Source organism: Asterias amurensis, chromosome 1, assembly GCF_032118995.1.
Source record: "Asterias amurensis chromosome 1, ASM3211899v1".
NCBI lineage: Eukaryota > Metazoa > Echinodermata > Asteroidea > Forcipulatida > Asteriidae > Asterias > Asterias amurensis.
This window is the reverse complement of record NC_092648.1, coordinates 14,582,939-14,610,186: the sequence shown is the minus strand read 5'-3', so window position 1 is coordinate 14,610,186 and position 27,248 is coordinate 14,582,939. Positions and strand designations below refer to the sequence as shown.

Below are 27,248 nucleotides of genomic sequence, written 5' to 3'. Positions count from 1 at the left end.
GAAAAAAATAGAAAAGGTTGTTCACCTGCAATGTGTCACATGTAAAATCAATCGTTCATTCTTACACAGGGGAGTTAACTTTTTAATTTTCCAGGGTTTATGCTGCTCACATGATTTAATTCCCCATCGTATTTTATAGTGTAAAATAGAGAAAATATAACATGGATAGATACAGTTGCCTGGTATCCCTAGGCTCTACTCGCAGGATGACACTTGGAATAAATCAATGTTTATCATTATGCATTGCAACTGTTTATGGTAGTGTACCACAGGTCTGGGCCCAATTTCATATAGCCTGTAAGCACAACAACTTGCTAAGCAGAAAAGTCTTGCTTAACAGAAACAGGTTAACGGCCAAAACTACACTAATTTGTCACTGGAGTGACTGGTGCCCCACTCAATTTTTGGTTAGCCAAAAAAAAGTTGTCAAGCAGAAGTTCTGCTTTTAATAACATTTTGAACTTTGTAATATCCCTCCGGGCATAAAAAGGAACCTGTTGTCAGATTTGTTTTGGAACCAAGCAAATTATCCTTCCAGCCTCAGTTTATAACCATAAATACTAAATTCATAAATACCTCAGACAATTTCGCTGTTCCTATTGGTGGAGAGCGCATCACGTGGGTGTGTATAAACCTTTGTTTTTGACTGGTAAAAAGTGTTAATTCATGGGCGTGACACGCGACCTTGCACCTGTTCTTATAAGACAGTTTCTTCATTCCTATTGGTTGAGAGCAACGGCTGAAACAGTTGTGCCACATCACGCGATACGCGCGACGCGCACAGCATTCCCTTATAAGGAGTTGTTTACCCGAGGGCGGCGGAGGCAACGTGTTAGCTAGGGAGCCGTGCACGCCGTGTTAGCACGGCTAGTTGGGCTGAAAACACGGGCAACATTTTTATGCACGGCTTGGGTGAAGCCGTGCTGTCTAATAATTTCAGTGAAAATTACTGAACTTCTTTTGTTATTTTTTTGTTGTTGAACAGTTTAAACAGCAGTGAGTAAAATTAGATTTGGTTTTACCAGATTCCCTTCTTCCTTTTGAATCAAAATTTCAACGCTGCAACCATAAAACAATCACTCGAAGTTGCTTCGAAAACACTGACCACATCGCGACCACACAAAACACAACGCACACATTACACAACGCACGTGCAAATTACACAACGCAAGCGAGACACGCAGACTTCGTTTTAACAGTCAGTCGTCGACATCGACCGTCATCAGCAGGCAGCATGAACTCCATGCACGCGTGGTATGATAGAGGCGAATTCACACGCGTTTTCGTTCAGATTATTTTAGGTACCAATCTCATCTCCACGATCCTACAAACCATCGCGCTCTGGATTTTTCTACTATGACGTCAGTATCGGTAACTGAGTAACACGCGGCGCAGTGCACCTTTTACCGCATACATTCTGCAGTTGCTTTGTAGATTGGTTCCGCAGTTTTTCCCAACTCGACGGCGGCAAACATGAAGATCTTTTTTCCTTCTAGAAATTCAAGGGCACATTGTTTGTTCGTTGTAGAGTTTGGTTGAAACATCAAGACTTTTTTGGATTTCAATGTTTGCATCTCTTGGGTGTTAATGCAGTTGACAAAACGATGTTTATTTTCCGCTCGAAAGGTTCAAAAACTGGTTCATGTTTCTTTTCAAATCTCAAGTCGGTTTTGCTGTAGGGGGGGATAGACCCCCCAAATTTATTTTTTTTGCCCAGTGGAACTACTTAAATGGCACTGTCTTTTGTAACTGTTCGTTCTTTATTCTCCGTAGACTGTTTACAAATTGCCTTTGACCCAGTTTCAACAATTAAACAACCTATAAGACTTAAACGTTATGAAACCTAAACACATACAAAGGAAAATTACCATGATCAAGCAATTATGGTACATGTAAATCACTCTTGGCATTTTGATTGGTTGCAAATACTTGTGTGAATCATTATTTTACATTAATTAATTGATTTGTTTAAATTAAATACAAAAACTATTATCAGCTTCTTGACCTTAGGCCTATAGTTCTGAAATCGAATGGACAAGAATGGATAGAAAATTAACATTAGTAAATGATAACTCTGAATTTCTTCAATACCTCTTCATTTTTTTTTAAGTCTTTAAGCAAAATTTTGTATCAAGAGTAACACATGCCAAAAAATATTTTGTTGACAGCAAACTTGTACTGCATTATTTGTATGAATTTGAATCATTTCAGGCTAAATGGGTCCAAGCTCCATGGTCCAAGTAACTGCTTTGAACTGGCCTATTGACCCAGACACATTTTATAGAGTTTAATAATGTATAGTGGACGTCGATCACCTTTATAATATCTGTGCTTTAAAGCCTCTCATTTTCAAGTTGAAAACAAAACAAAAACTAAATCAAAATAGTTTACTTGTAACAGAAATAGGTACCAGAAATGCTTTCACGGCCCTTAAGGGGGGGGGGGTGGTGAGACAGACTTGGCGCTGGGCGCTCGTGTTGTGTGCTACGCACAGGTTTCTATTTTTTTGTAGTGATTTTAGGTTGCACTCCCACTTTTTCAGTTTGCACTCCCACTTTCCAAATTCCTGGCTAAGACACTGGGCGGAGGGCTTTACCATTTCATAGCTGGAGGGGTGTTGTGTTGAAAGAAATTGTTTATCAATTATAATTTTTGCATTTATTTTACTTTTTGACAAAAAAGTGATGATGTTTTTGACCGAAAAGGTATTTATGAATGGGAATCAAAGTGTGTTGGATCGGTTTTCAACGAGTGGTTTAAACCTGCCGAGGCCTGGTTCTTTATAATTTACCTCGCCCATTTGAAATGGAATTTTCACAGGTTGGTTTTTAGTGTAAATATTTATAGGATGAAAACAAATCAAGCGGTTCCAAAAACCAGCGTACTTTTCCCTTAAAGTCCAGATTTCAAAGTGCTTCATTGCCTGAGGTATGCACACACACACACACACTGCCGGTTGGAATTTGCAGTTGGGAATTTGCAGAGGGAATACACAATATATACTTGATCCTGAGGGAGCTTGTACACTACACATGTTTCATAATCATAGGAATCGCTTCAAGCACCTTTCCCTCTCAAGTTTCAGTAACCAGAACCAGAACCGACTCACGACATCCTGCTCAAATCCCCTTAGCCCACAAGTAAAGTCACTCTGTTGTTGTACCCTCTACACGTAAAGAAGTAGCGTACTTTGTCGTTGATACAATGCTACTGTTGTACATAGTGTACAAAGAAAATTTCTGCCAAATTTCATGGAAAGGTAGGTGGAGGGGAAGTTACGACAGTGTGGTTTCCCCTGGCTTTTGGAAGCAGGCGAGTTGGTGAACATTTTACATAGCATTAAAAAACTGTGGCAATATTCCACAGGGTGCACAATATTCTGCTTGCAGTGCACACCGGGTGTAGCGCTGTCATAAAACTCAAAAGCAAATCACTGTATTTAGAACTTTTCACTTTTTCCATGTGATGGAGATAGTTCCTCATTTTGAACTTGTGGTTTCTTGAGAAGCTTGTTTCAATAAAGGTTCTACAGTATTGCCCAATGGCCCCCCATGACCCAAAACAAAGCGGCTATGATGACAGCGATTTTTGGGAATAGACTTGACATAGTTCCTTGGAAGTTGTGTGGTAATGATGATGTTAGAAATACTGGATTGCTTGGAAGTTATTACACAAACTGTAATCATGTAGGACTGCTGCAAATTGACTTTAGTTTGACAAGTGAATTCAGGTCAATGACATAGGAGGGATGAACAAGTTTTGTGTGGTTATTCTTTGAAAAACAAATATTTTCAGTGAGGCAACTATATTTGCAAGATACTCCATGGAGGTAACAAAGTCGATTGCCTCCATGCCCCCTGGTCATTACCTTGGTGCCCTTGAAATGCTCCAGTAGAAATTTACAATTTCCTCAAAGGGTGCACTGCCCTTTATCATGGAAAAAATGCCTCTGGTGCCCTTGCCCTTTTAAAAATGATACAGGCCTGGCAAAAGCTGCCGAAAGAAGCAGGCAAGCCCTACCATATAGGGCAATCTGGTCCTTGGTGAGGACACCAAAAGAGTGGGAAAAGACTTCATCACTCTTCTGGCCATCTCTTTCAGATTCCTTGTAAACCCATAAAGTCCAACCTTAAAATTCTCTGCTTTCTGTGACCTGTGAAGCGCATACTGCAGGACTCTGTGGTAAGCAGTACCATGAAATTGGGCCCTTCTTGGTTACAAATATCTTTGCAGGCAAGTGATTTCTTATGACTTTTTCCTGATTTTCAAGATTTTTCTCAAAATCTCCTTCAGCATTCATGTTCTTGAACAGATATTCCACATTGTGCCCAAACCTGTAGGGTTGTTTTTCATTTATGGTGATGCACATAGTTTATGAACTTCTTGAATTGTAGCTCTAGCAAGGGTCCAGATGTGGATTAAAGGGGGAAATCTCATTTGACTTAAATACCATGTTGAACACATATTTGTCTTCTAGCCTCTGTAAGTCCATACTGGTTGGATTGAAGAAAACTGTCCACCCTAAAGTGCTGCCCTGTTCAATTTTCAGAACAAAACCTGTTCTAACAGAAAATCTAATTTAAAGGGGTGTAAAGACTTACACTCTAAAGTGTGTTAGACTAACACTCTCTAAAATGAGATTTTTTAGCAACTCATCAAGGTGTGGGTTCAGATCCCGGTCAAGACACTTGTGTCCTTGAGCAAGAAAGTTCTATTGTTTGTCTTCAATCAGGGGTATAAATTGGTACCTGCAAGGGTTGATGTTGTTGTGTTTAAAAAAAAAAGCCTTTCATGTAGGTTCCAGAATTCCACAGTAGTTTGGGACTGTATACTCCCCAGGGAGTTGAGAGGAATGTTATTTGCACAATAGACATGGCACTAATGTAAAAGTGCATTAAAAAAAGTTATTGTAAAAAGTACCATACCTAAGAACTAGTTTGTATTATATCCAGTTACTTTATATTTCCAAGAAAAATGTTTTCAGTACACCCCAGGGCTATATTAAATACCAAAAATGACTTAATGTACATTGTGGTTTTGTTTACATTTTGAGGTAATTTTGTTCTTCAAATATTGGATTGTCGGAGAAAAACCACTTACTACTGCAAAACGATGAAGTTTCAACTCCCTATAGTATCAAGTTCAACACTCACTCTGAAAAGCAAACAGTCATTAATATTTTTTGAGAGGCTTTATCAACCTGTTATGCCAACCAAAAAAAGAAAAAATTCAGTTTCATGTTACATGCAATTTTAAAATAGGGTATGTAGGGAATTTTATATTATTATTTTGCTTTGTTTTTCTCTCTGATATGGTTGACGAGTGTGTAAATGCCCTACTTTGGTGATCCAATTCAAGCAAAAATCAGATAGTGACAAAAAAACATCAACAAAATCCATAAGAAACCTCTGTAGGATACAGGAACTAGAAGGAACTAGAAGGGTTCCCCCCTATAAAAAAGAAAAGAAAAAAGTGTATTATATGTATATTAGACAGAGGTCTAAAGGTTAAAAAAGACAAAAGTGTGCATGTGAAGATGAGCAGAGTATACTGTTAAAAACATCGCGACCCCAGATCTTTCTTAAAGCCAATCTCCTCCTAAAAGAGATTTACACATGTGGTTGTAGTCAGCAAGTTGGTAACAGTTACTTCCTGTATAGTTCCTTTTTATTGCTGTATCTAACAAAATTATAGTGATGGGTCTTAAGTTTAAGAAAGTTTGGAAAGATGCAAGGCCATTTTACCTCGGAGAGTTTTGGGGATATTTTGAAGGAGGGTTGGGGTGGGGGCACCAAGGCCAAGACTGTAGGCCAAAGGAGCAATTGCCTCTCCAGCCTTTTTGTAACTCAAAGAGAATCAAGGCTTGTGGTGAGGATGCCTGCATACATAATACAGCAATTTAGGTTCAGAACTGCATGGAAATTTCATCTAGCATCCCTGGTAGGTAGAAGAACCAGTGGAAAAACGGAACTTCCATTAAGTGTAGGGTTTGTGGATGGCCAGTCACTTTACGTATTAATCAAATACAGGTTGGGTCCACACTCTAATTCTTTCTCTATGTATGGTGCCTGATTTAATAAACATGTGTAATGCTGTAGACCTTTTAAGCTGGTTCTAACCTTGCTGTGTGTTTTTAATACAATTACTCCCCAAGTGGTGTGGCTCTCTATATATGGTTGTTCCTTTCTCCATGGTTTGTTGCAGCTTGATACAGGAACATTATTAATCAGTCTGTGCCAAGGGTGGAACCAGAGATTCAAAAAGTGGGCTCGTAATTAAGTAGTCTTGGAGCAAGACCTTTGCGCTTTGTTACCCACATTATTTTCCCTGCGAGAGAGCGTTGTTATTCATGAACAGCTCTTACATGTACGTACAACACAAATCAGGTTATAGTGCCCTCTTGTTGAGTGAACCGTGTGTCAAAACAAACGAGAAGGTCTTGAACCAAGACTAGTGATTCAGGGGAAGGGGTGTATGGTCAACCACTGTGGTAGATAACAGTTTCGTTTATATGGACGATAATGTACTGTTTGATTTATCCCCTCTGCACTTTTGCTGTTTGTGAAACCATCTGAGTTTTCCTTATTTTGTTTATTGTTTTCCCCAATTGGAACTATTTGATTTTAAACACTATTCCTATTTTTTTTTTCTTTTTTTTTTTCTCCACAATTTGGTTTTTGAAGGCTTCCACTAGTTAACAGAATTTGGTTTATTGTTTAGGTTTGGTACACTTGTCTTAGACATCTGCTCCAGGATGCAGGCATTGCAAGTTCAAATCCCTATGTAGTGTGCCTGTGTTTTTTCTACATTGACCCCACTGAGTATGTGGCTGCCTAGTACCATGCAAAAAGTGGTAAAGGCCCGGTCACACAGGCAGCGATAACGAGAACGATAACGAGATGGGAAACGAGAACGATAAAAATGCACGCCCTCGATTGGTTGAAACGCTCCACGCAGAATACACCCACGCTCATTCAACCAATTGAGGGCGTGCATTTTTATTGTTCCGGTTATCGGGGCCTCTGTGACCGGGCCTTAACACCGATGTGTACCCGATTCAAAATATTCCTGGAGTTTTAGCTAATAACTTTTCTTTGTGGTCAATGAATGGAACAGTGGAAAGAGAGGGTCATACTTTGGTGTGTAATGACCCCACCTTTTGGTTGTTGTAATTTCTTTCTTAAACTTGTTATAAAGATGGTGGTGGTTAGCGTCCTGTGAAGTTATTTCGTCTGAAATGTCCCCGTTGATTAGAATTAAATGTATGTCAAACAAATTGAGTCTCCAAAACTCGACTCCAAACAAGAGTCTGTCGCGTCTGTGATGAAAATACTGTGACAGTTTCTTGTAGGTTTCTCAAGAAGCAGACATTGTAGTCAGCTGAATCTTTCATAAGTGGCTGAAAGGCCTATCTTTATTGGCAATTTGGCCCATAAATCAGCATTCCTTGACAAAAGCCAATACATTGACCCTACCTCTAAATGTTGTTTTGATCAAATAATAAATACATGAAGGGTTGTTTATGTGCATGTACATGTATGTAACATTGATTTGTTGGGAGGGTTGTTTCATTTTACTTTTAAGAGTATTCATTTGAAACAAATTATTAACCCTGTAATGGAGGTTAATTGTGCATTGAGCTGAAATTCAATTGTTATTCATTTAAGTTGTTTTTTCGTCTTAGATACATCAATTGTACATTACATAGCAATGTAACATATATTTTTGTAAGACATAGTGATTGGTATGAAATGTAAAGGAAGGATTTTCACTTGTTAAAAACTGGTTGCATTATCCAGTCCGTTATATTTTTAAAATCTTTCTTGGACCTTGGACACACTGGTAAATCAAATACAATTGGTCCTGTGGTCCAAGATTTCTTAACTCTCTTCAACCAACCATAAACTAGTATCGGAAACCCTTGATCATAATATACTTTCATTGGGGGAATTTTATGTTTTGTTTTAACTGTGATTAATAGGTATTAATTTGATCATTATATTATATACTAATAAATGTTTTATTTTTTGTACTTATTTTCCACAGGCCTAGGTCAAGTTCTTCCAGTAGTGAGTCATGGCCTGGCTCTCTCAATTCCAGGTAAAGTTCATGTAATATTTCATTTAGTTATCATCATAGTCTCAAAAAACCCACGTGACCATAATACCCCTCTCTTAATATTCATGCATGACGTCATAATTCTCACCCAAAATGAGGCTATAGGCTCACGTCCGCCACCACGTGCAGTGGCTGCGCCTATGGCCTCGTTTTGGGTTAGAATTGTGACGTACCCTTGCATAAATATTAAGAGAGGCGTATATGACTTTAGACAATGACACACACTACTCGGTAATCATCGGAGGTCTAATTTACATAATGATCAAAAGCACTTACTCAATGGCAAAAAAAGTGACAATCCAATCTTTATCTGTCTAAAAAAAAATGATTGGAGTTTGACTGAATTTTAACCTGTATTGAGCAACTTCAGTTATGAATTAAGTTCACATCACATCTCTGCGACAAAGAATCTGTGAAATTTAAAGTTCAAGTTCAAGCTAGCGAATGCAAATTTAGCCTATACTTGATGGTGGGATGGACAATGTTCAGATCAAATCTCCAACCATCATAAAGTAGAAGAAAAAACATATTAAGTGCTGCATATTGCTGAGTAGGGCTTTTAAAACTGAGATAAACACCAAGTAAAAAATTGTCCCGAGGACCTTGTTCAATTTCAAACTTCCAATATCAGCAGAATGCCCACATGTTTGGAAAGTCCTTGGGAGAACCATTTTTGAAAGCACTTCCTTTTCTTTTAAATGATATAATTGCACAGTTTCGTCCGGTCATTGACTTCAAATGTGTGAACATTGATTGTAAGTTTTGGTGTAGACATTGATAGCCATTTGAATTTAGAGCTTTGTGACTTTGGCCTATTACCTGTAAATGGTCTATGAAATGACATTTTATCATTGACGCTTGTGATAGAAATTGCTGTCTGCCAACCCACACAGGGCACTTTTGTCTGCACACGAAAAGGCATGCTAAGCTTCCGGTGCTTACGGCACGAAAATAAATGACGTCACAATGCAAATCCACGGTAAACACGCAGAAAAGCCCAATTTTTCTGGTCACCTGTGAAATACGCTATGGCTTAAGCAAATTTTTTTTGCTACAGTAAGCACGCAAATTTGCTTACCGTTAAGCAGCGCTATGAAATTGGGCCCAGATCTTTTTATCATACAAAAATTCACTGGAATTGTAATCTCACTTGGAATTGTAATTCCACATGGCATTGTTTATGTCAGTGGGCCCCTACATGTACTTTTGTGGCTAAAGTGGCTCATTTTTATTTTTCATTGGGCGGCACCAGCAATGAAATGACCCCCTTGGTAGTAACCCTTTCTGGGACGTCATGATCAGGCAGTAGTTCCCCCCTTTGCCACCAGACCACACTGCATGACCCAGCACTGAACATGTAGCCGGGCTGGTGCTATTATTGTAAAAATGGTATGATATCAGTTACGCATGCCTGCCCAATTACCTCCTAAGCAGGTGCCTCCACAATTATATACAGAATTCTCTACAGGGAGGTATACTTGTGGGATCTGGGTCGGGGTTTACCGGAGTCCATGTCTATACTTTGTATTCCAATGTAATGCACTTTTTTATAGGACTCAGACTTGGTGTGTTAGTTCTAGGGAAGGAAATGGTGTGTAATGTGGTTAGACCATCCGCACTAGGAATTTGACTCTGTCAATCGGGCTATTGGATTTCACGTCCTGTTAACCATACTGTATATCATTTAGTAGATTTGTTTGTTATTTTAAAAAGACTTATTACTCACCAAGTCATGTAATAATGGCAGTTTTGGCAAGAATTTGTTGCCAAGTGCCATAGTCATATTTTACCGAAGGAACGTAGTGGTATGACTTACAGGCCTCGAAATGGCAGAAAAACAAAAATGGCTGCACAATTATCAAGGTCTTTACATTATATGAAATATATAAGAACCTTTATGCTTTACATAAAACATGTACCTCGAGACATATACCAAGTACATTTATGTACATCATGTACATTGTATTTACATTGATTAGTTGCAAACTGTGTGCCCCGATTAACAAATATAGAGTATTTTCATCACCAATTAAATGAAACAAAAATGAAGGTTAATGGTTTTAATACACAACTTCAGCATAGTATACATAAATTGATGCAGATGGCCTACTTGATAAAAATGCTAATTTTCAAAGAATACTTTTTTTTAATAACCTAATAGTTGACATTCCCGCAACGGCCGAAGAAAAACTACTATCATCATTAAGTAATGGATAATTTGGGTCAGTGTCAAATATTACAAATGAATAAATTACTGATGTAAAAATCAACCCTCACAATTTCTTTCAATAACAATAACACCAATATAGGTTAACATAACAAATTTTGCATGACAAGTCTATTTTTCACACAGTTGCGCTGCAGCGCTGCTTTAAAAAAAAATTAGTTGCTTACCATTATTACCTGAGCTTTTGGTTTGTGACTTGCAAAATTCTTTTCAGTTTGATGTTTACAATAGAATTATGGTAATCCTCTCTTTGTTGGTAAACTGGATTTTTCCATTTTCCAACTTGTAAAGGCACCTCCTAAAAAAATAAGGTTGGCCATGTTTTGTAAAGTTTTTTGGTGCTGTGCCAAAGTCATCTCCAAATTGGCCACGCCACTTTGCTAGAACTCCCCAGGACTCCTTGGAATATTTACAAAAACTCTGCATGGAATTTTTTTCTCTCTTAATATCTGCCCCTTAGAGTAGGCCTATAATTCCAAAATTATAAGCGATCCTTGAAAATAGGTCATTTTCCCACACAAAGGCCATATTTTCTCAAATTTCTTGCAGGCAGAAATTAGCATTTGTTCCTGAAAAGGCCAGCGTGAATATAATTTTGCTTTGTAAAATTTTGTTTGTTTTGTTGAAAAGAAGAATAAAATGTTTTGATTTGAAAATATTCTGTCTGAAGTAAGATCAGTCCAGGTACACATGTACCTTTACAGAAGCTATGGTCTTTAGATGAAATTGCCTTATTGCCTTTGGTCTACGCCTTGATACCTTTTGAAATGTTCCGGTTGAAATTTCCCCATAGAGGTGCCCTTTTTGGTTTAAGAAATAACTGCCTTGCCCAGTTTGCCCAAACAAAACATGCCTGTTAGATGCAAAAACCTTGTTTAAGTCCGTTGATGAGAATGAGAGTGAGTCTTCGTCCCCATCTACAAGTATACGGTCGTAGAAATCACCCACTTTGTTGGAAGTACAGATTTGTCAGAGTGTGGGCTTCAGTCTTGATTGTACTACACATCTGTCATTATTCCAGTTTGTACATTGATGGCTCTTCTAGAAGAGGCCGGAACAAACTACAATTCCCACTATTTCAGTAACTATTGTTCCCTCAAAACATTCTTGGAAGTAATGTTTTGTTATGGAATATGTGAAAAGAATTTTGGTAAAATACCAAACAATCTTGACAAAAGAACTTTGTGAAATGTTATGCCAACTTCTCTAAACTCTACCCCAGGTCCCAATTTCATGGCTCTGCTTACCGCAGAGTTCTGCACTACATGTTTTACAGGGCGCTGCAAGGGCAGAATCCAGTGGTTAGCAGAGGTAACCAAATTGGACCAGATCTTGCCGGATTTAAAATGGATAGATTGTAACCACATTAAGTATATATGGCGGGAACAATGTCAAAGATCTGTTTTCATGTACCGTTCTCTTAAGATTCTGTTTGTCTCCGGGCGGGTGAGTATCAAAACAAAACAAAAAGCAGTCTCCTTTTTAAAGTTTTAATCCTGTAAATTTACCTCACGCAATGGACCATCTGAACTCTGGCTTCTCTATAAGTAAAAATTACTCCCAGAGTACATTGCTCTACTTTTCATGGAAGATCTACAATCTCTTAGGCCTGGATGCCTGACGTCCCACCAGGATGTCAAAGGTCAAAGAAAGCCACTAAGAAATAAGTGTTTCCTGGTTGGGGTATTTTTACAGAAATTGTGCGAACTGTATGGGGGCCCCTTTTCTGGACTTTCCCAGTCAACAGTCACATGTTCTGATGGGCCTTTACATAATTGCATTACCTTTTCAATAAAACCATCAAAGTATAGGAAATCTTCATTGAAGGCTTCAAATGATTGTTGGAAGTTTGGAAGTTGTATTTCATATTTTGTTCAAACCTATAAGAAATTCATAGATTACTTTTGCACAAATTGTTGGGACCGCATTTTTTTTTTTTTTTTTTTTTACATTAACACTTATTTTAAAAAAGAAAAACCTACTCAACTTTGGCACATGGTATTTGAAACCACTTTTGATCATTGGATTCATGTATTCACTACATGTGCAATGTGCTTAAATTTGAAAAGGGAGAGGGTGCAAGCAAAGATTAATACACTTTTTGTCTCTTGCGATACCAAGATAATGTACGCTAATGGCTGGACTATTAGCGGAAAACATTTGCAATGCAGTTGGTGGTTGTTTGTTACCACCAGCAACTTGTTGAAAGTTTAACCTTCATGACAAAGGCATGACGGTTGTCAAGTACCAATTTTGTTAGTTTCATACATAAGTGTGGGCAATATGTTGCAAACTGCCATGCACAACTTCCTTAAAGCAAACAGTCGTTAAAACCTTTGTTTTGACAACAATTGCATTTGGGGATAATAGTTTACAAAAAGAAGGGCCTGTTGCTTTGTGAGCCTTTTGAACTCTAGGGAAATCCGGGACACCATTCCTGTTAGAACGGGAAACGGTATTCTGTCGGGCGAATCTGTTGCAATTAACCTTTTCCAACCAACAAAATTCATTTCTATATTCTTTTGTTGACTGAGTCCTAGCCTGCTACTATCAAGGGCAAGGGATTGAGCTTCATGCCGCTGGTCATTGCCTTGGTGCCCTTTTGAAATGTTCCAGTACAAACTGTTTTTCCCTCATAAAAAAAACACTTTTTTTTTACCTATCTAAGGCAAAACATCCTTGCCCTTACAAGCAGGGCAACCCCACAGGTGTCCTAAGGCCTTACAATTGACAGCAAGCTTTTCAAATAAGAAACTGGCTTTTGCAAAACAACAGTTAGACCCGAGTTGAACAATTGTGTTATTTGCAAATTCTATTTAAAACTTAGCAGGTAATTTCCCAAATGACTTCGATAGAAAACCTGTCACAAAGTGAAACGCTGCTATTGAAATATTGAGGAGCAGTTTTGTTGGGTGCATTTAGTGTTTATTTGTAGAGTAAACCGTCATTTTTTTGGTATCACACAACGCAAACTGCTTCTTGTTAGATGTTTTTCGCACTGTGAAGCAAGGGAAGTTTACCGGGTAATAATCTTGATCCCCACAGAGTTTCTGTTCCCTCTTAAAGGAACACGTTGCCTTGGATCGGTCGAGTTGGTCTATAAAAAGCGTTTGTCACCATTTGTAATCAAATGCATGTGGGTAGAAAGTTGTTGTAAAAGTAGAATACAATGATCCACACAAACATGCCTCGAAATTGCACGGTTTTCCTTTTACCTCGTTGACTAACACGGTCAGCCATTTATGGCCGACCGTGTTAGTTCGCATAGTAAAAGGAAAACCACGCAATTTCGAGGCAAACTTGTGTGGATCATTGTATTCTACTTTTAAAACATCTTTCCAACCATGCATTTTATAAAAAACGGTTACAGACGCTTTTTATAGACCAACTCGTCCGATCCAAGGCGACGTGTTTCTTTAACATTTATCACCCACTATGAACGTAGGTCCCCACAACAGCAAAGCGAGTTTATGAACGCGTGAACATAAACATGAACTTGAATTCCATCAAAGGTAGCGAATTGTTCAGCCTTCTGGTGTTATAGCAACCATACAACTTGAAAAGAAAACCTTACAATTTAGCAGTCAACATTTCGTCAAAGATTTTTTGCTTGTCCGTCCTGTCTTTGTGACCTCTCTTTTTTTGGCCATTTTCCGTTTGCATTATGTTACAGCTGCAATTCCAGCTTAAGCCCGCTCCAATTCTTTGAGTTTGGTTCAATAAAACTGTATTGATTGTGTCGATAGGCGCAAGTTAAGTGGCAAGAACGCAGAGCATTTGCAGGCAGGTCAATCCCCATAATGCTATTAGCATGGAAACACACAGACACACTGTCTCCTCCAAATTCACTGTATTCACGAGCAATTGTCAGCGCTGGATGTTTTTCCCTTTTTATCTTCCAAATTTAGCGTGATACACACAGGTACATGTGTGTGTAAAAGAATTTTCGTTAGACCTTTTTTTTCTTTTTTTTTCTCCATGAGTTTTACATGCGTGTACATTTGTAGAGTGGACTATTGTGTACTAATTGTATGCGGCATACAATATGCACACAACGCGTTTGAATCATGATTTTATGTGTACGTGTATACTGCACAATGTTCATTTATGCATTATGTATGTAAATTTTCTTTTTTACAAAACTAAACTTGATAAAATATGGGCGATCTCTTTTTTACTTTGGAGGGGCCACCCCCACCCCCCAAAAAACCCTGTTGGCATATAGGTGACAAAAATCACACCTACAGCTCGGGTGCATTTAAGCAGTTGTGGCCTTTAAATGACTGACATTAGAAATGACTGAAATGACTAAATTTGAAAAGAATTTAACATTGTGACAAAAAAACCATCTTATGCCATAAAACACAGTAAAAACACCTTGCCGCTTAGCAGACTAAAAATAAGCTTGAACAATTGTGTTCGTGCGGCAGGCACAACGAGACGGCTCAATACTTTTCAACTCCTTTTCCCATGATACACTGTGGAAATTGCCTCTCCTGGGCAAACTGCAGAGAGCAACTGCATACCAAATCACCTGTAGTGATAGATGCCCTTATAGACACTGGACATTATTGCTAATTGTCAAAGACCAGTCTTCTCACTTGGTGTATCTCAACATAAGCATAAAATAACAAAACATGTGAAATTTGAGCTCAATTGGTCGTTGAAGTTGCGAGATAATAATTAAAGAAAAAACACCCTTGTCACACGAAGTTGTGTGCATTTAGATGGTTGAGTTTGATCGAAGACCTCAAAATCTAATTCTGAGGTCTCAAAAGCAAATTCGTGAAAAATTACTTCTTTCTCGAAAACTACGTTACTTTAGAGGGAGCCGTTTCTCACAATGTTTTTTACTATCAACCTCTCCCCATTACTCGCCACCAAGTAAGGTTTTATGCTAATAATTATTTTGAGTAATTACCAATAGTGTCCACTGCCTTTAAAGGGAGATTATATGTTCGGTAATCACTCTTAAAATTAATGCGTTTAAAATCTTTGGTTAGAAGCCTACATCAGCTTTCGATAGTATAAAGCAGTTTGAGCAACATTTTATTTGGAGTAATGTGGTTATGCAAAAAGATTATTTTTTTTATTGCCCAAAATTTGAATCTGAGAATCATTCACTAAAGATTGTGTAGTCCTGATAGGGATGATTTTTCCTTTGTGAAAATATTTGATCCGGATTTTTGCCGATATCTTACAAAGGCTTATTTTGCCTTTAAATGATACTATAGACAGCAGAAAAAGATTATGAAAAATGTTGTAATTACATGTTTTATCATGTGTAAGTTAGGTTTTGATTCTGAATGTTGTTGTTGATTTATGATTGCAATCGAAAGTACAAGAAACTAAGATCTATTTTTGCTGGTGTCTTTGCTTAGAATAGTCGGCCTCACTTTTGTTTTTGGTGTGAAAGGCAAATGAACACTGTATCTGGCAACAAAAAGCATTGAAATATTTAGTTTCATTGAGGCATTCCCTCCATGCTCCTGGTCATTGCCTTCAAAGTTCTTGAACAGTCTTTTATTTTTCTCAATGAAATGCCCTTAACCAGGGAGAAACTACATTGCCCTTTCCTTTTCAGGTCTTTGTGAGACAGCTTTAGTTTTCTCATTAAGTCTCCCTTCTTCAGTTCATTTTCTTGTCTTTTCATTAGTTGTAACCGCACATGAACCCACATGTGTATTTTCCCTGGAAATTAAATACAAACCTGCTTCGGTTATTACTTTAAAAAAAAAAAAAGTACAATCTTGCACTGTAAGTTAAGATGGAGTAATCTTGTATTCGTTCTGCAATGTGTATGCCTGCCAAGCATAAAACAACTGCTGTTGGATTAAACCTGTCAGGTATAAATGTAACACGAATCTATCTCGGTGTATCCATGGTACTTGTTCCTTTTAATAATGAGAGTAATATGAGTAAATATCTGGATTTATTTATGACAGTGTAGTATAAATCAGTGTGCTTCTCATATCTTGTCAGATGTGAAGGACCTGTTTGACTTTTAGTTTTGAAGGTTTAGGCTCTGTACACAAAACAGGAGAGACGGTCAAAATTGTTCAAAATGCACACAGTATTCACCACTCAAAATCATTGCAAAGACCAGATAATGGTTTTTCTTCTTGCCAAGCCTTTTACAGTGTTTTCAGCCATTTCACAATCCCGTAAAATGTATTGAATGGTTGACAAAAGGGAGGGGGGAATTCAGCTGGGCTTATTTTATTGTGCAGCCACGGTACAGGCAAGTACGTGTATAATTTGTCCACAACAAAAATATTTTTTTTTATAGTGAATGCTTGTACATAATTTGAAGAAAAAAAGTTAGGGTAATTTTGAAATGGATGCAATTTTTATCAAATTTTATATGCACAGTTTGGCTGAACATTATAGACCCCCAAACCCCATTTTGTGCATTTGTTGAGATACACCAAGTGACGAGACTGGTCTTTGACAGTTACCAAAGGTGTCCAGTGTCTTTAACTGAGCGGATACGTTTGCAAAGCAATATTTTCTAAAACCCAGAGTACTATTACACTTTATTGGCCCAGGTCCTCGCTGCACTGACCCCTGTAACACTTTTGTGCTCCATTTCATAAATGTTTTTACGCACAGACAGTTTCCAGGCAAGGAAAAATCATGCTAAACAAAAGCATAGTAGCAGTTCAGGTAAAGTTTAGTTTCATAGACATCAATTGCAACCTACTCTCAGCTTGGTTCCGCTTAGCACTATTGTTTGCTTTTATATGTTATGAAATTGGGCCCTGGATCCCTAGACTTTCAGATCGAGGCATAACAGAAAACATCAAAAGGTCTCTGCCCGAGTTCAAAATATTAAATCAGTGAGATACGGTAGTCACGAAGTCAGACAGATCAAACTCCCTGTTGAGACATTAACCCCGTGTCTGCTGGTAAAGCTGTAAACATGCCTCTGATGCCAGTCACTACGAGTGAACGGGGATGGCGTTGAGAAGGCGGAAGAATGAGACTCGGATATAATTTGTATCCATTCAGTTCTGGATCAACATATTAAGAGGAAAATGTTCAAGCTCTGCATTCTCGGAAAATATGCAGCATGGAAAATTGATCTGGTCTTTGCAAGTGCTGAATGTTATTTTTTGTAAAAATCTTGGACTTCTTTATAAACATTCGGCCTTCCAGATTTGATCAGACTCAGTTAGTTCTGTATTAACTTGACATGCAAATCTGATAAAATTGATGTGTCATTTTATACAGAAAGGACAACAGAGTGTGGTATTAAGTAACTGAAATCAAAACAGTAAACTTCAACACGTTCACACTCGTGTAATTTATCTAGTAAGCTTGTGTTGTAGAGCTCTTGAGTCCAATTGGTGTCAGAACAAAATAAACAGAACACTCAAATTCCATGCATTTTAAAATAAGGGATTTATTTATATAGTTTTTACAGTATTCAACCTCCATAGTTTAGATCAAACGGAAGTGATGGGGCACTAGAAAAAAAGGTATTGTACGGATTTCACAGTCTACCTAACTTTCTTGAGATTCACTTACACTTTTTAGTAAATGAGACTGAAAATGTATTGTATTCAACTGGACAATCACACCAGCACACCGTGCTTTTTTTGGGTTGTCATGTGAAAATTTACAATTGTTTGTGTGTTTTTAATTGACTTGATGTCGTGGCAGCAGTATACGGGTTCGAACCTAGACAAACTAAATGCAAGGTAGTATCTGAGTATCTGAACAAGAAACATCTCTGCATCTGATCGGGCCAAATTTCATTAAGCTGTTAAGCAACTAATACTGCTTCAGCTAAGAATTAAAAAAAGAGTGGGTCATCAGTTGCAACAATGTAAACCTTATGGAATTTTGGCTGGGAGCCAGTTTCTGCTAAGCAAGATTTGTCTGTGCTTAGCAAGTTTTTATGCTTACAAGCTTTATGAAATAGGGCCCTGCAGCCAATTTCACGAAACGCTAGGATTAATTCTATCTTGAGTTAGGTCAAGTAACTCGTCCTAACTTAGGATGGGTTCAATGCGTCCTGACGTCTTCGGATACGGAATTTAACTCGTTCTAAGTCCCAGGGTTAATCCTAACGTAGGAAGAGTTTGGTGAAAACGACAGCTGGTCTTCTTGTCATGCTTTTTTACCCATCTATCCAGCTATAGCTACACCTACATGCTCAGATCGTTGTCATGATTCCAAATAAGAAGGGATTCTTTTTGCTTTAGATAGTTTTGCAATAAATCAATCGCTCTCCCAGATTTTCTTCAAGAGCACTGGAAGTTCTTGCGCAAGAGGAGTGGATTATGAACATGTTCTAAGCTTTTCTATAAGATCCTGTATTGGCTCCAGCTAATCCTAATCTCTATACACGAGTAAGGATTAGATATTGATCATGCCTGGGGGAAGGACATTCCAAGATGTTGGCAATGTCTTAGTTTTCTGTATGTAAAAATAGGTTATTCACTTTCAATACTTTGACATGTAATTGGGTATTGAAAAAAGGGTGTCCAAATTGGAAATTAGTGTGTCCAGTCATAATAATTAATAATGCTACAAACTTGTAGTATTTAGGCCTATATCGCCTTTTATGCAAAGCCTCAAAGCAGGTAACAAAATACAAAAACCAGCAACTAGTATTGCAGATAGAAAACCTCATAAAAAACTTACATTAAGCAGACAAGCAATACATTATCTAACAATAAAATATAGGAATTTAGTAAGCGTTGATAAAATTACAAGAGGGGAGAACGATTCACCCTCAGCCAAGATCCTCAGCATTTGGCTGTTACCAGTTAAAAACCATACAACTCTGAAAGAAAAAGAAAATAACAAAACAAGAGTGTTATGCATTAAAAGAGTTGTTGTTTTTGAAAAGATGGTTCATGAAGACCTTAATAATGAAGACATAAATAGAGAGTCAGCATTGAGTATGGACTCCAGCAAATTTTCATGGTCCAAAAGAGACAAAAATAACCCACTGTCTAAGATGCTAAGACTACATGAAGACCTGCAGTAGTTGGCATTATATGTGTTCCCATGCAAGCTCTTCTACCCCTACGCCTTGTTCCTGTTCCCACTGATAGAACAGTGTATGAGTTCTGTGCATTCATATAAAAACACATAAAGACCGTTCACACATACAGACTGTTCACATACAGGGAGCCAGACTCTCAGCGTCCTGATGAGGACATTGTTATGTAACAGCCTGGCTGGCTTAGCAAGCTTCTGTCTAGTGATTGGTGGACTGTGAGCATGTGCAATGGTGCAATAACTGCACGTAGGTTTAATGGTTTGTCCATAGTTCACTGCACTGTGGCTGTTGTAGCTGCAGTGCTGACCAGAGGTGTAGGTGGAACCCTCTGTGTTTGGGGGGGGGGGGGGTGAAGTAACCCTAAATGTTTGGATTTTGGTGTTTGGAGATTAGACAAGGGAAGGATTAGGGAAAGTTACAAGGAAAATTTAAGGGCCGGCAAAGGAAGGAAGCTTCATGAGTTGAATCTGCTACAGTGTCCATTTTGACTTCATTGACCCCCTTGCTTGTTGTTGCCAAAAAAGTTGATTTTTGTTCAAATTTCTGTTCTTTCCATGTAAAGAAGTTTTAGGGAAAGTTTGGAGAACCCAGCTGTGGGACTTTTGTTTTCTTTGAAAAAAAGAAGTGGGCTTCATAATAATAGAGAGGGTGAATGAAGTAATTCCTGAATTAGAAATAAAACCCCTTGAACTTCTGACCCTGTGTTCCGTAACTGTTGAATAATTCAAAAGTTGATGAGCGTACACATACTGAGGGGACTGGACTGGTACATATCGTGTGTACATTGTGCATCATATGAGTTTCTTTTCAATGACATCATTGTCCCAAGGCTGTTGCAATTAGCATGAACAGTGTTTCTGGTCAACAGTAGTTGTGTCATCACATCCTGCCTTACCAAAAAAGAAAAAAAACAAGAAGAACAGGATAGGAGAGAAAAACACCACAAACTCATCTCTGTCTGTGTGTGCATGGAGGAATTTTCTTCTTCCATGGTCTGTGTGGGCATCATAGTATTGTGAGGATCAGTTAGCAGTAACGTAAGGAATTGATATTGTGATGAAGAGAACCTCGAAGCCTGTGTGTTTGTCCAGTAAATTGAGTTGAATGGCTGACTGGCAGTATCATCGGTAGGCTACACATGTAATGACAGTGTAGATGCCTCGTAGAGTGTGTGTGTGGTAAACGACGACGGCTGAAGCGAATCTCCACCACGATGAAGGAGCAACACGTGACCAGTGAGCCACAACTATCTCCGTTCAGCCCGTACTCGTATGTATCCAATTACACACTGCTACCAGCACATTATTAAAAATTCACCGTTGTGGTTACATTACCACCTCTTTTCAATCTTTTATTTTTTTTTTTAAACCTCCTTCCTTCGGATGTAGTTTACAGGACACTTCATTTAGAAATTAGACTTGATGACATGCCAAATTTCTGGTTTGGGTTTTCACTGTGGTTTTTTTTATGTTTGTGTAGGAAGGGCCCACAGCCACCATTATGACCTTGTCTGAACACTTTATGTACTCTGTACACCCTACTGCAGTATTTACAATCATAACTCAAAGTGTGGTGCTTCTGCCCACAAGCTGATCTTGATGTTTCCGCAAACATTTGGTTTGAACATTTTATTCAAACCCAAATCCATATTTGTCACAAATACCAAGCGGTGCTACACTGTTTTTGTACAATAATACAGGGCTCGTCAATAACACAGGCCCGAGGCCTGTGTAGGACAAGCCCGGCGATCTTGTGTTTTTTATTTGTTAAAAACAAAACAAACACAAAACCTCATTTTGTAATAACTCTGTGAAAAAACTTTGACTGTTGAATGTGAATATTATCTTTCAATTCTATTACAAGAGTATTAAAGTACACTTTAACGCAACGCATTGACACAAATGAAATAGATCTTCTCTGAATGCTTGTTCAACTCATTTTGATTCTGGGCTTGTAAAATAAAATTCTGGTCAAGTAAACATTTCAATCTACAAGCCCTGCCGTCGATTTCACAAAACTCTTCCTAATCTTAGGATTAATCTTAGTACTTAGGACAGATTCAGTTCCGTATCCAAATACGTAGGACACATTGAACCCATCCTAAGTTTGGACGGGTAACTCGTCCTAACTCGAGTTAGGATTAATCCTAGCGTTTTGTGAAATCAGCTGCTGCAGTCTTGTGTGTTTTCCCTCCAAATTTGTGCCCTTCTAAAACTACAGATACTTGCAGACGCTAATTTAAAATCAGGTCAATGTGCTATCTAGATTTGGGTAATTACTGTACTTCCTTTTATAAACTACGTGTATCCAGTTCACAGATTATCTTAACTAACAAACAATGGCAGGGCGGTTTGCATATATACGAATGACACAAATGGAATTATTTCACATAATGTGTCATCATAGTAAACCAATCAAATGATTAAAAGTTGCAGAATTGTTTCACACAACTATCATCATTATCAAAGATCTTTTTTTAATTTAAATGTAAATATTTATTTGTAATTTTTTTATTATCATTTGAAATGTTTTTTCTTTCTTTTTTTTGAAACTTGAAATGGAGAGTATTAGGGACAAATACCATGTTTTTCAAAATTATTAAAAATTTTTGCAGGGGTTTCCATAGCTTAAAATAAAAGTTTCTTTTCATGGACACATAAGCCAGTAAAAGTTTGTCAGTTCTTAGGTAATTTGTATTCCATGAAAGAAGCCCTAAGACATACTTACCATCACAGATTTTGAGAACAATTTCACTTCGAAGTAATGTAGTTATTAAAAAGATATCAGTTCTTACCCTCCCCTCCCAAACTTAAATATTGTGTATTGTAGGAATTATTTTTCTGGCGTCAAAAATATTCACTCCGGTATCTCAAAGCAACGTTCACCTTTTGAAATTAAAATTTCACAGGTTAGTTTGATTTTACAGCTGCTTTTACATAGGATTAAACAGTCAAGCGGTTCTGAAAACAAAGGTACAAACACAATATATACTTTGCTATTGAGATACGTCTGCCACATTGGACAATTAACGATTGTGATTTTTTTGTCGTCACGCGTGTCTTTTTTTAGTGAAGTACACCTAAAATAAATTGAGGATCTTTTTTTTAATCATACATACAACATGTATAATGCAGGGCTATATACTTCAATTGCCTTCATGCCCATGGTCATCGCCTTGATGCCCTTTGAAATGCTTCAGTAGAAATTAAAACTTCCCTTATAAAGGTACCCTTTAGTGACAAAATTAACCTTGCCTAATGACGTACATTGCTAATGTATGATGACGCAAGCTTCTTAACGATGATGAGCTTAATAAAGATCATGTATTATGCACATAACTTGTTAAATTTGTCATGTCATAGAACCACTTAAGTGACTATCGCCATCTTGTTTTGAGGTGTGTTTTTTTTTTATACATAATTTTGCATTGAATCAAAATGAGGCTTGGGGATCAAGAATTTGTTTTTCAGGTGAGAATCCGAATGTAAAAGTGTTTAATTTTACCCATCTACATGGAGCAAAATTGTTGAGTTATAGTGACAGTTTGCAGTGCTTTACGCTTTGTACATTTGTAAGTCTTGGTGACACATTGTTTTCAAAATTATTTTCTATCACATGCCTCCTGTGATATGTTCAATTACACAGGGTGCAAATATATGTCTCCAGGAGTAATTTTTTTGTGTTTGCTAATTATTTGTGAAAAGATACATTGTGGTTCACCGGTTTTTTTATTTTCAGAATTCTTAGAAGTTTTGGTACGATCAATCATGGAATAATCTCTCATAATATGTAATGCACTTTTTTGGACATAAATTATAAATGGTCAAGACTATGACATGGCTGTTTTTGGAGGTTTGAAACGAGGGTCCTTTTTTTTTTTTAACCATGGCTTAAATGCTTAGGCCCTGCCTTAATGTAGGCACTGTCCGCCTGTTTAAAGTCCTGTTGCGAAAGTCTACATTTTTTCCTTTTTTTATTGACATAGCCTGAGCTTGCACTCTCTGGATTTGTTCCGTCATCTTACCATTTTTACTTGAGTTTATTTGTATCCATTCGGGGAAAAGGAAAGGAAAGGCATCCACAAATTTCCTGGAAATACAAAGTGTGTCATATAAACATGTATTTGAAGAAGCAATGACTTATATTTAATACACGTACTACATGACATGATTTTATATGAGAGAAGGCAATTAAATTTCACAGCTCTGCCTATTGATCCAATTCCAGTACGCCCTTTTGGGAGTCAGATTTTCCCCATGTGTTACTTTGAATTGAGCGTTTGAGTCAATATGGTGCGGCAAGATACCTTTACATGCAATTTAACAACCAAAATGACACACAGTGAGAAGACAGTTGGGTGCATGTTGACATTGCGAGTCTGTATCTCTCTCTCACACATGAAATAGAAATCCCAAATCAGTTTACCATATGACTGAATAATGCCTTCACTTCCGTCAATTTAAAAAAAGAAATATCATGTCGTTTGGATAGTGATAGTTTCACTATCAAAGTGTCGTACTGTACAAAGACGCTGCTCAGTTGAGCATCGCCAATGCACACGAAACTCACAAACCCTCTCTCTCTCTCTTTCTCTCCGTGCACAACACATGGTATTGCCTTTAACAACAATACATCACAGCCTCTTCATCAGTCAACATTGTTTTGGATATAAAACGGAGTTCATAACCCAGTACTGTGCATCAGCCGCAACGGGGATGCTCAACTAACCTTGAACCAGATTTCGGGCTAATAATAACTATACGTACTAGGACAAGTGAGAAATAAATACAACCACTGGTAGATGACTCAGGCAGTGAAGTATCATACAGTTCTCTGTGATTGTGAATTACGTATTTCGCACCAGTTCACATTCGGACAAATTGTTGGAATAATACGCTCGGTTTGCACAAATGTAAACAATGTCATGACAAAAACTGGGTTTTCGGGCATGTTCTTGTTATTGTTACATTTGACGATCAAAACTGGAAACTCCACAGCTGTTGTTAAAATCAGCTATTCTGATGAACAATTTTATAAACAGATGTACCATGCAAAGTAGGTATTTTTTTAAACAAATTTTGTGGAGCAATGATGAAATTTTCATTAGCTGCATATGGTACATGTACATGTATTTAGCAGCAGGGGTTCATGGCCAAGTGTCTTACAGTGTGCATACATCATGTGTGGGCACTTAAGATCTGTACATCATGAGTAGTGATGTACAGGGGTAGTTTTTACAATACATGTTCATGTACGTGTGGTAAACAGTAATTGACATTTTCAAAATCGTACATGTGCAGAATTTCAGACCTTGTTTTAAGGTATGTTTTCTTTAGTTATCTACAGATGTGATGAAAGATGTGCGTACATGTACAATTCATTCCCCCACAAAAAAACAACAACAAATGATTGAGCTGCAATGTGAAGGGTGACAGCAAGTTCGCTATAACTGCTGGTAAATATCTTGGTAGCAGCGCGCGGTACATTGTCAAAACTTTTCCCATAGGTTAGGAGGGTGAGTTTTGCAGAGTTTTGTCTTGCCCCTCCTAACCAAACAACTGTCCCCAGTTGATTGAAAACCCCTTTAGAATGTGTGGGATAGTCCAGCTTAGGATATCATGCCACATGAGCTGACCAGTGTCTGATGATTGGTTTAAAGCCATTGGACCCTTTCGGTAAACAGTATTGTCCAAGGCCCACACTTCGTGTACCACAACTTCTATATATAATAACAAACCTGTGGAAATTTAGGCTCAGTCGGTCATCGGAGTCGGGAGAAAATAACAGGAAAACCCACCCTTGTTTCCGCACGTTTCGCCTTGTCATGACATGGTGTTTATAATAAATCCGTAATTCTCACTAACGAGAATTTATATTGTTTTGATGTTTTCTCAAAAAGTAAAGCATTTCATGGAATAATATTTCAAGAGAAGTCTTTCACCATTGCCTTCTGTACACCCTGTAAATTATTTGTAAATCTGTGAACTTTTTCTTTTTTTTCTGTACCGAAAGGGTCCAATAGCTTTAAGACAATGGAAATGATAAAATGTGCTGACACATGTGCTGACAGCGGCCCTCACTGTAGGGAATGAAGTAATATGTACAATAAACATATAGTTCAGGAGTCATGCCAGTGATGAGTTGTCAAGTGTTATTTAGATAAAGTTTCCAATTCAGACTGTCCATTTGTTCTTACTACAGGCGCCACACACTCATCAAATGCTGGTACTTTTTGTCTTTGAGATAAATTTAATGCATATTATTTCAAGTATCCGTGGATCAAGCCTTTGAACTTCTCATTATACAATAGAGCAATCCATTAAGCTCTGCCTGCCCCTTAATGCAAATTGCATAATGCAAAATGGCAAATCCCATTTCAAGATGAAAAAAAAGCTGCCGCCTTTAGGATAGTTGTCTTGTGTGTTGTGGACGGCAGGAGCACTGCCTCAACGGACATTGTAGGGGTCGGGAGCCAAGCATATTCATCCATTGTGGCCCATTGCTTGGCAGGCACTTGCCCTACATGTTCATCATGTCAGATGGGGCTCAATTAATGCATTGGTCAATTTATATTGAATTAGTGCCCTTGTAAAGTGAGATGTACGGAAAGATCTGGCACAGTTTCTGCATCCCATAAAAAAAGTAGGTCATGTCGGGAATTACAGAGGCCATGGCCTAGCTCTGTTGCCCTGGTCTTGGCCTTGGTGCCCCTTCGAAAGTATCACATAGATGTAAAGATTGTTCAATGGAAGTGCCCTATATAAGATGAGAATGGTCCTGCCCTCTCACAGATGAAAATTCCAAGCCTGCAGATGACGAGTATATTATGTGGGATGCAGAATTTCTAGATTTGTCTACAGTTAAAGAATGTGCGGGAAAACAAAACTATCCTCCAGAATTTTAAAACAACCCCAGTAAATTACATTCAACATGGCATAAATATCTTTAAAAGTAAATCATAATATGAACAATTAGGTGTTTTATCTTACTATCGAGTATCTCTGCCTTGAAAAAAAACAAAACTTCCTGTTAAACTTCCGAATTGAATGAAAGCCCTTGTAAAAACATAGTGTTCAATGTTGCAGTGGGTTGCGGTGGCATTATATAAACCGCATAGTATGTTGTGACCCCGCATGCAGTCCTTTACTTCCACTTTGGCATTATGTCAACTGTGTAGATTGACATTTTCTAGGAAGTGCTTCCGTCCAAAAGGAAGTATCCTATATAGGCCTATAGCTATATTTATGACATTGTCTCTCAGTGATATCTACTTAGGTTCTATTGAGTAGGGATTAGACTGGAAAACCTTTCCATTGCTTCTTTCTCATTAAGTTACAACTGAACAGTCACTCGGCCAAATATTTTTGGGAATGATTTTGTGGTGTGCTTGAGACAAAATTCTGTTTGGAATTTTGAATTGCTTCCTTTTCTCATGTGAGAAATCCTGTTGGCGCTTTGCTTTGAGGTCATTAGCCAATGTTAATAAAAATTATTTATTCACATCTTTGACTCCTGAATGGGATAAGTCTTTTTCAAAGTATTTACTCGAGGAAGTGGTGTAAAGATATCTCTTTGCGGGCAATAGAAAAGCGACTTCTTGTGAAGGGAATGGGACTTGGCAGTGTTTGAGCCAGATTCATGAAGTTACAATGAGACAGATGGTTATAATTGAAATTGGTGATTACACATTTCTGTGGTGTCCATTCGTGAATGCTGCGGCTAGAGAAATGGAGTGTGGATGGATTCCACCTTCCTGACAGTTGGCAGTCACTGTGTACATTTTTTCTCCTGTTTCTCAACACACTATTCAACTTGAACTTTCACAAGTAAATTGTATACCGTATTGAATATGACGTCACCACTCAAATACCTGCCCTACAACATGTT

General features: G+C 37.9%; 1 protein-coding gene across 1 annotated transcript in view; it reads left to right on the top strand.

Annotated features, from left to right (window-relative positions):
* The window catches only part of LOC139946776 (uncharacterized), a 66,590-nt gene that overhangs the window by 4,191 nt on the left and 35,151 nt on the right, over positions 1 to 27,248 (top strand). The window contains exon 2 of the mRNA XM_071944472.1: positions 8,047 to 8,100. Coding sequence (XP_071800573.1) covers positions 8,047 to 8,100 — 54 coding nt within the window. The remainder of the gene's footprint in view (positions 1 to 8,046; positions 8,101 to 27,248) is intronic.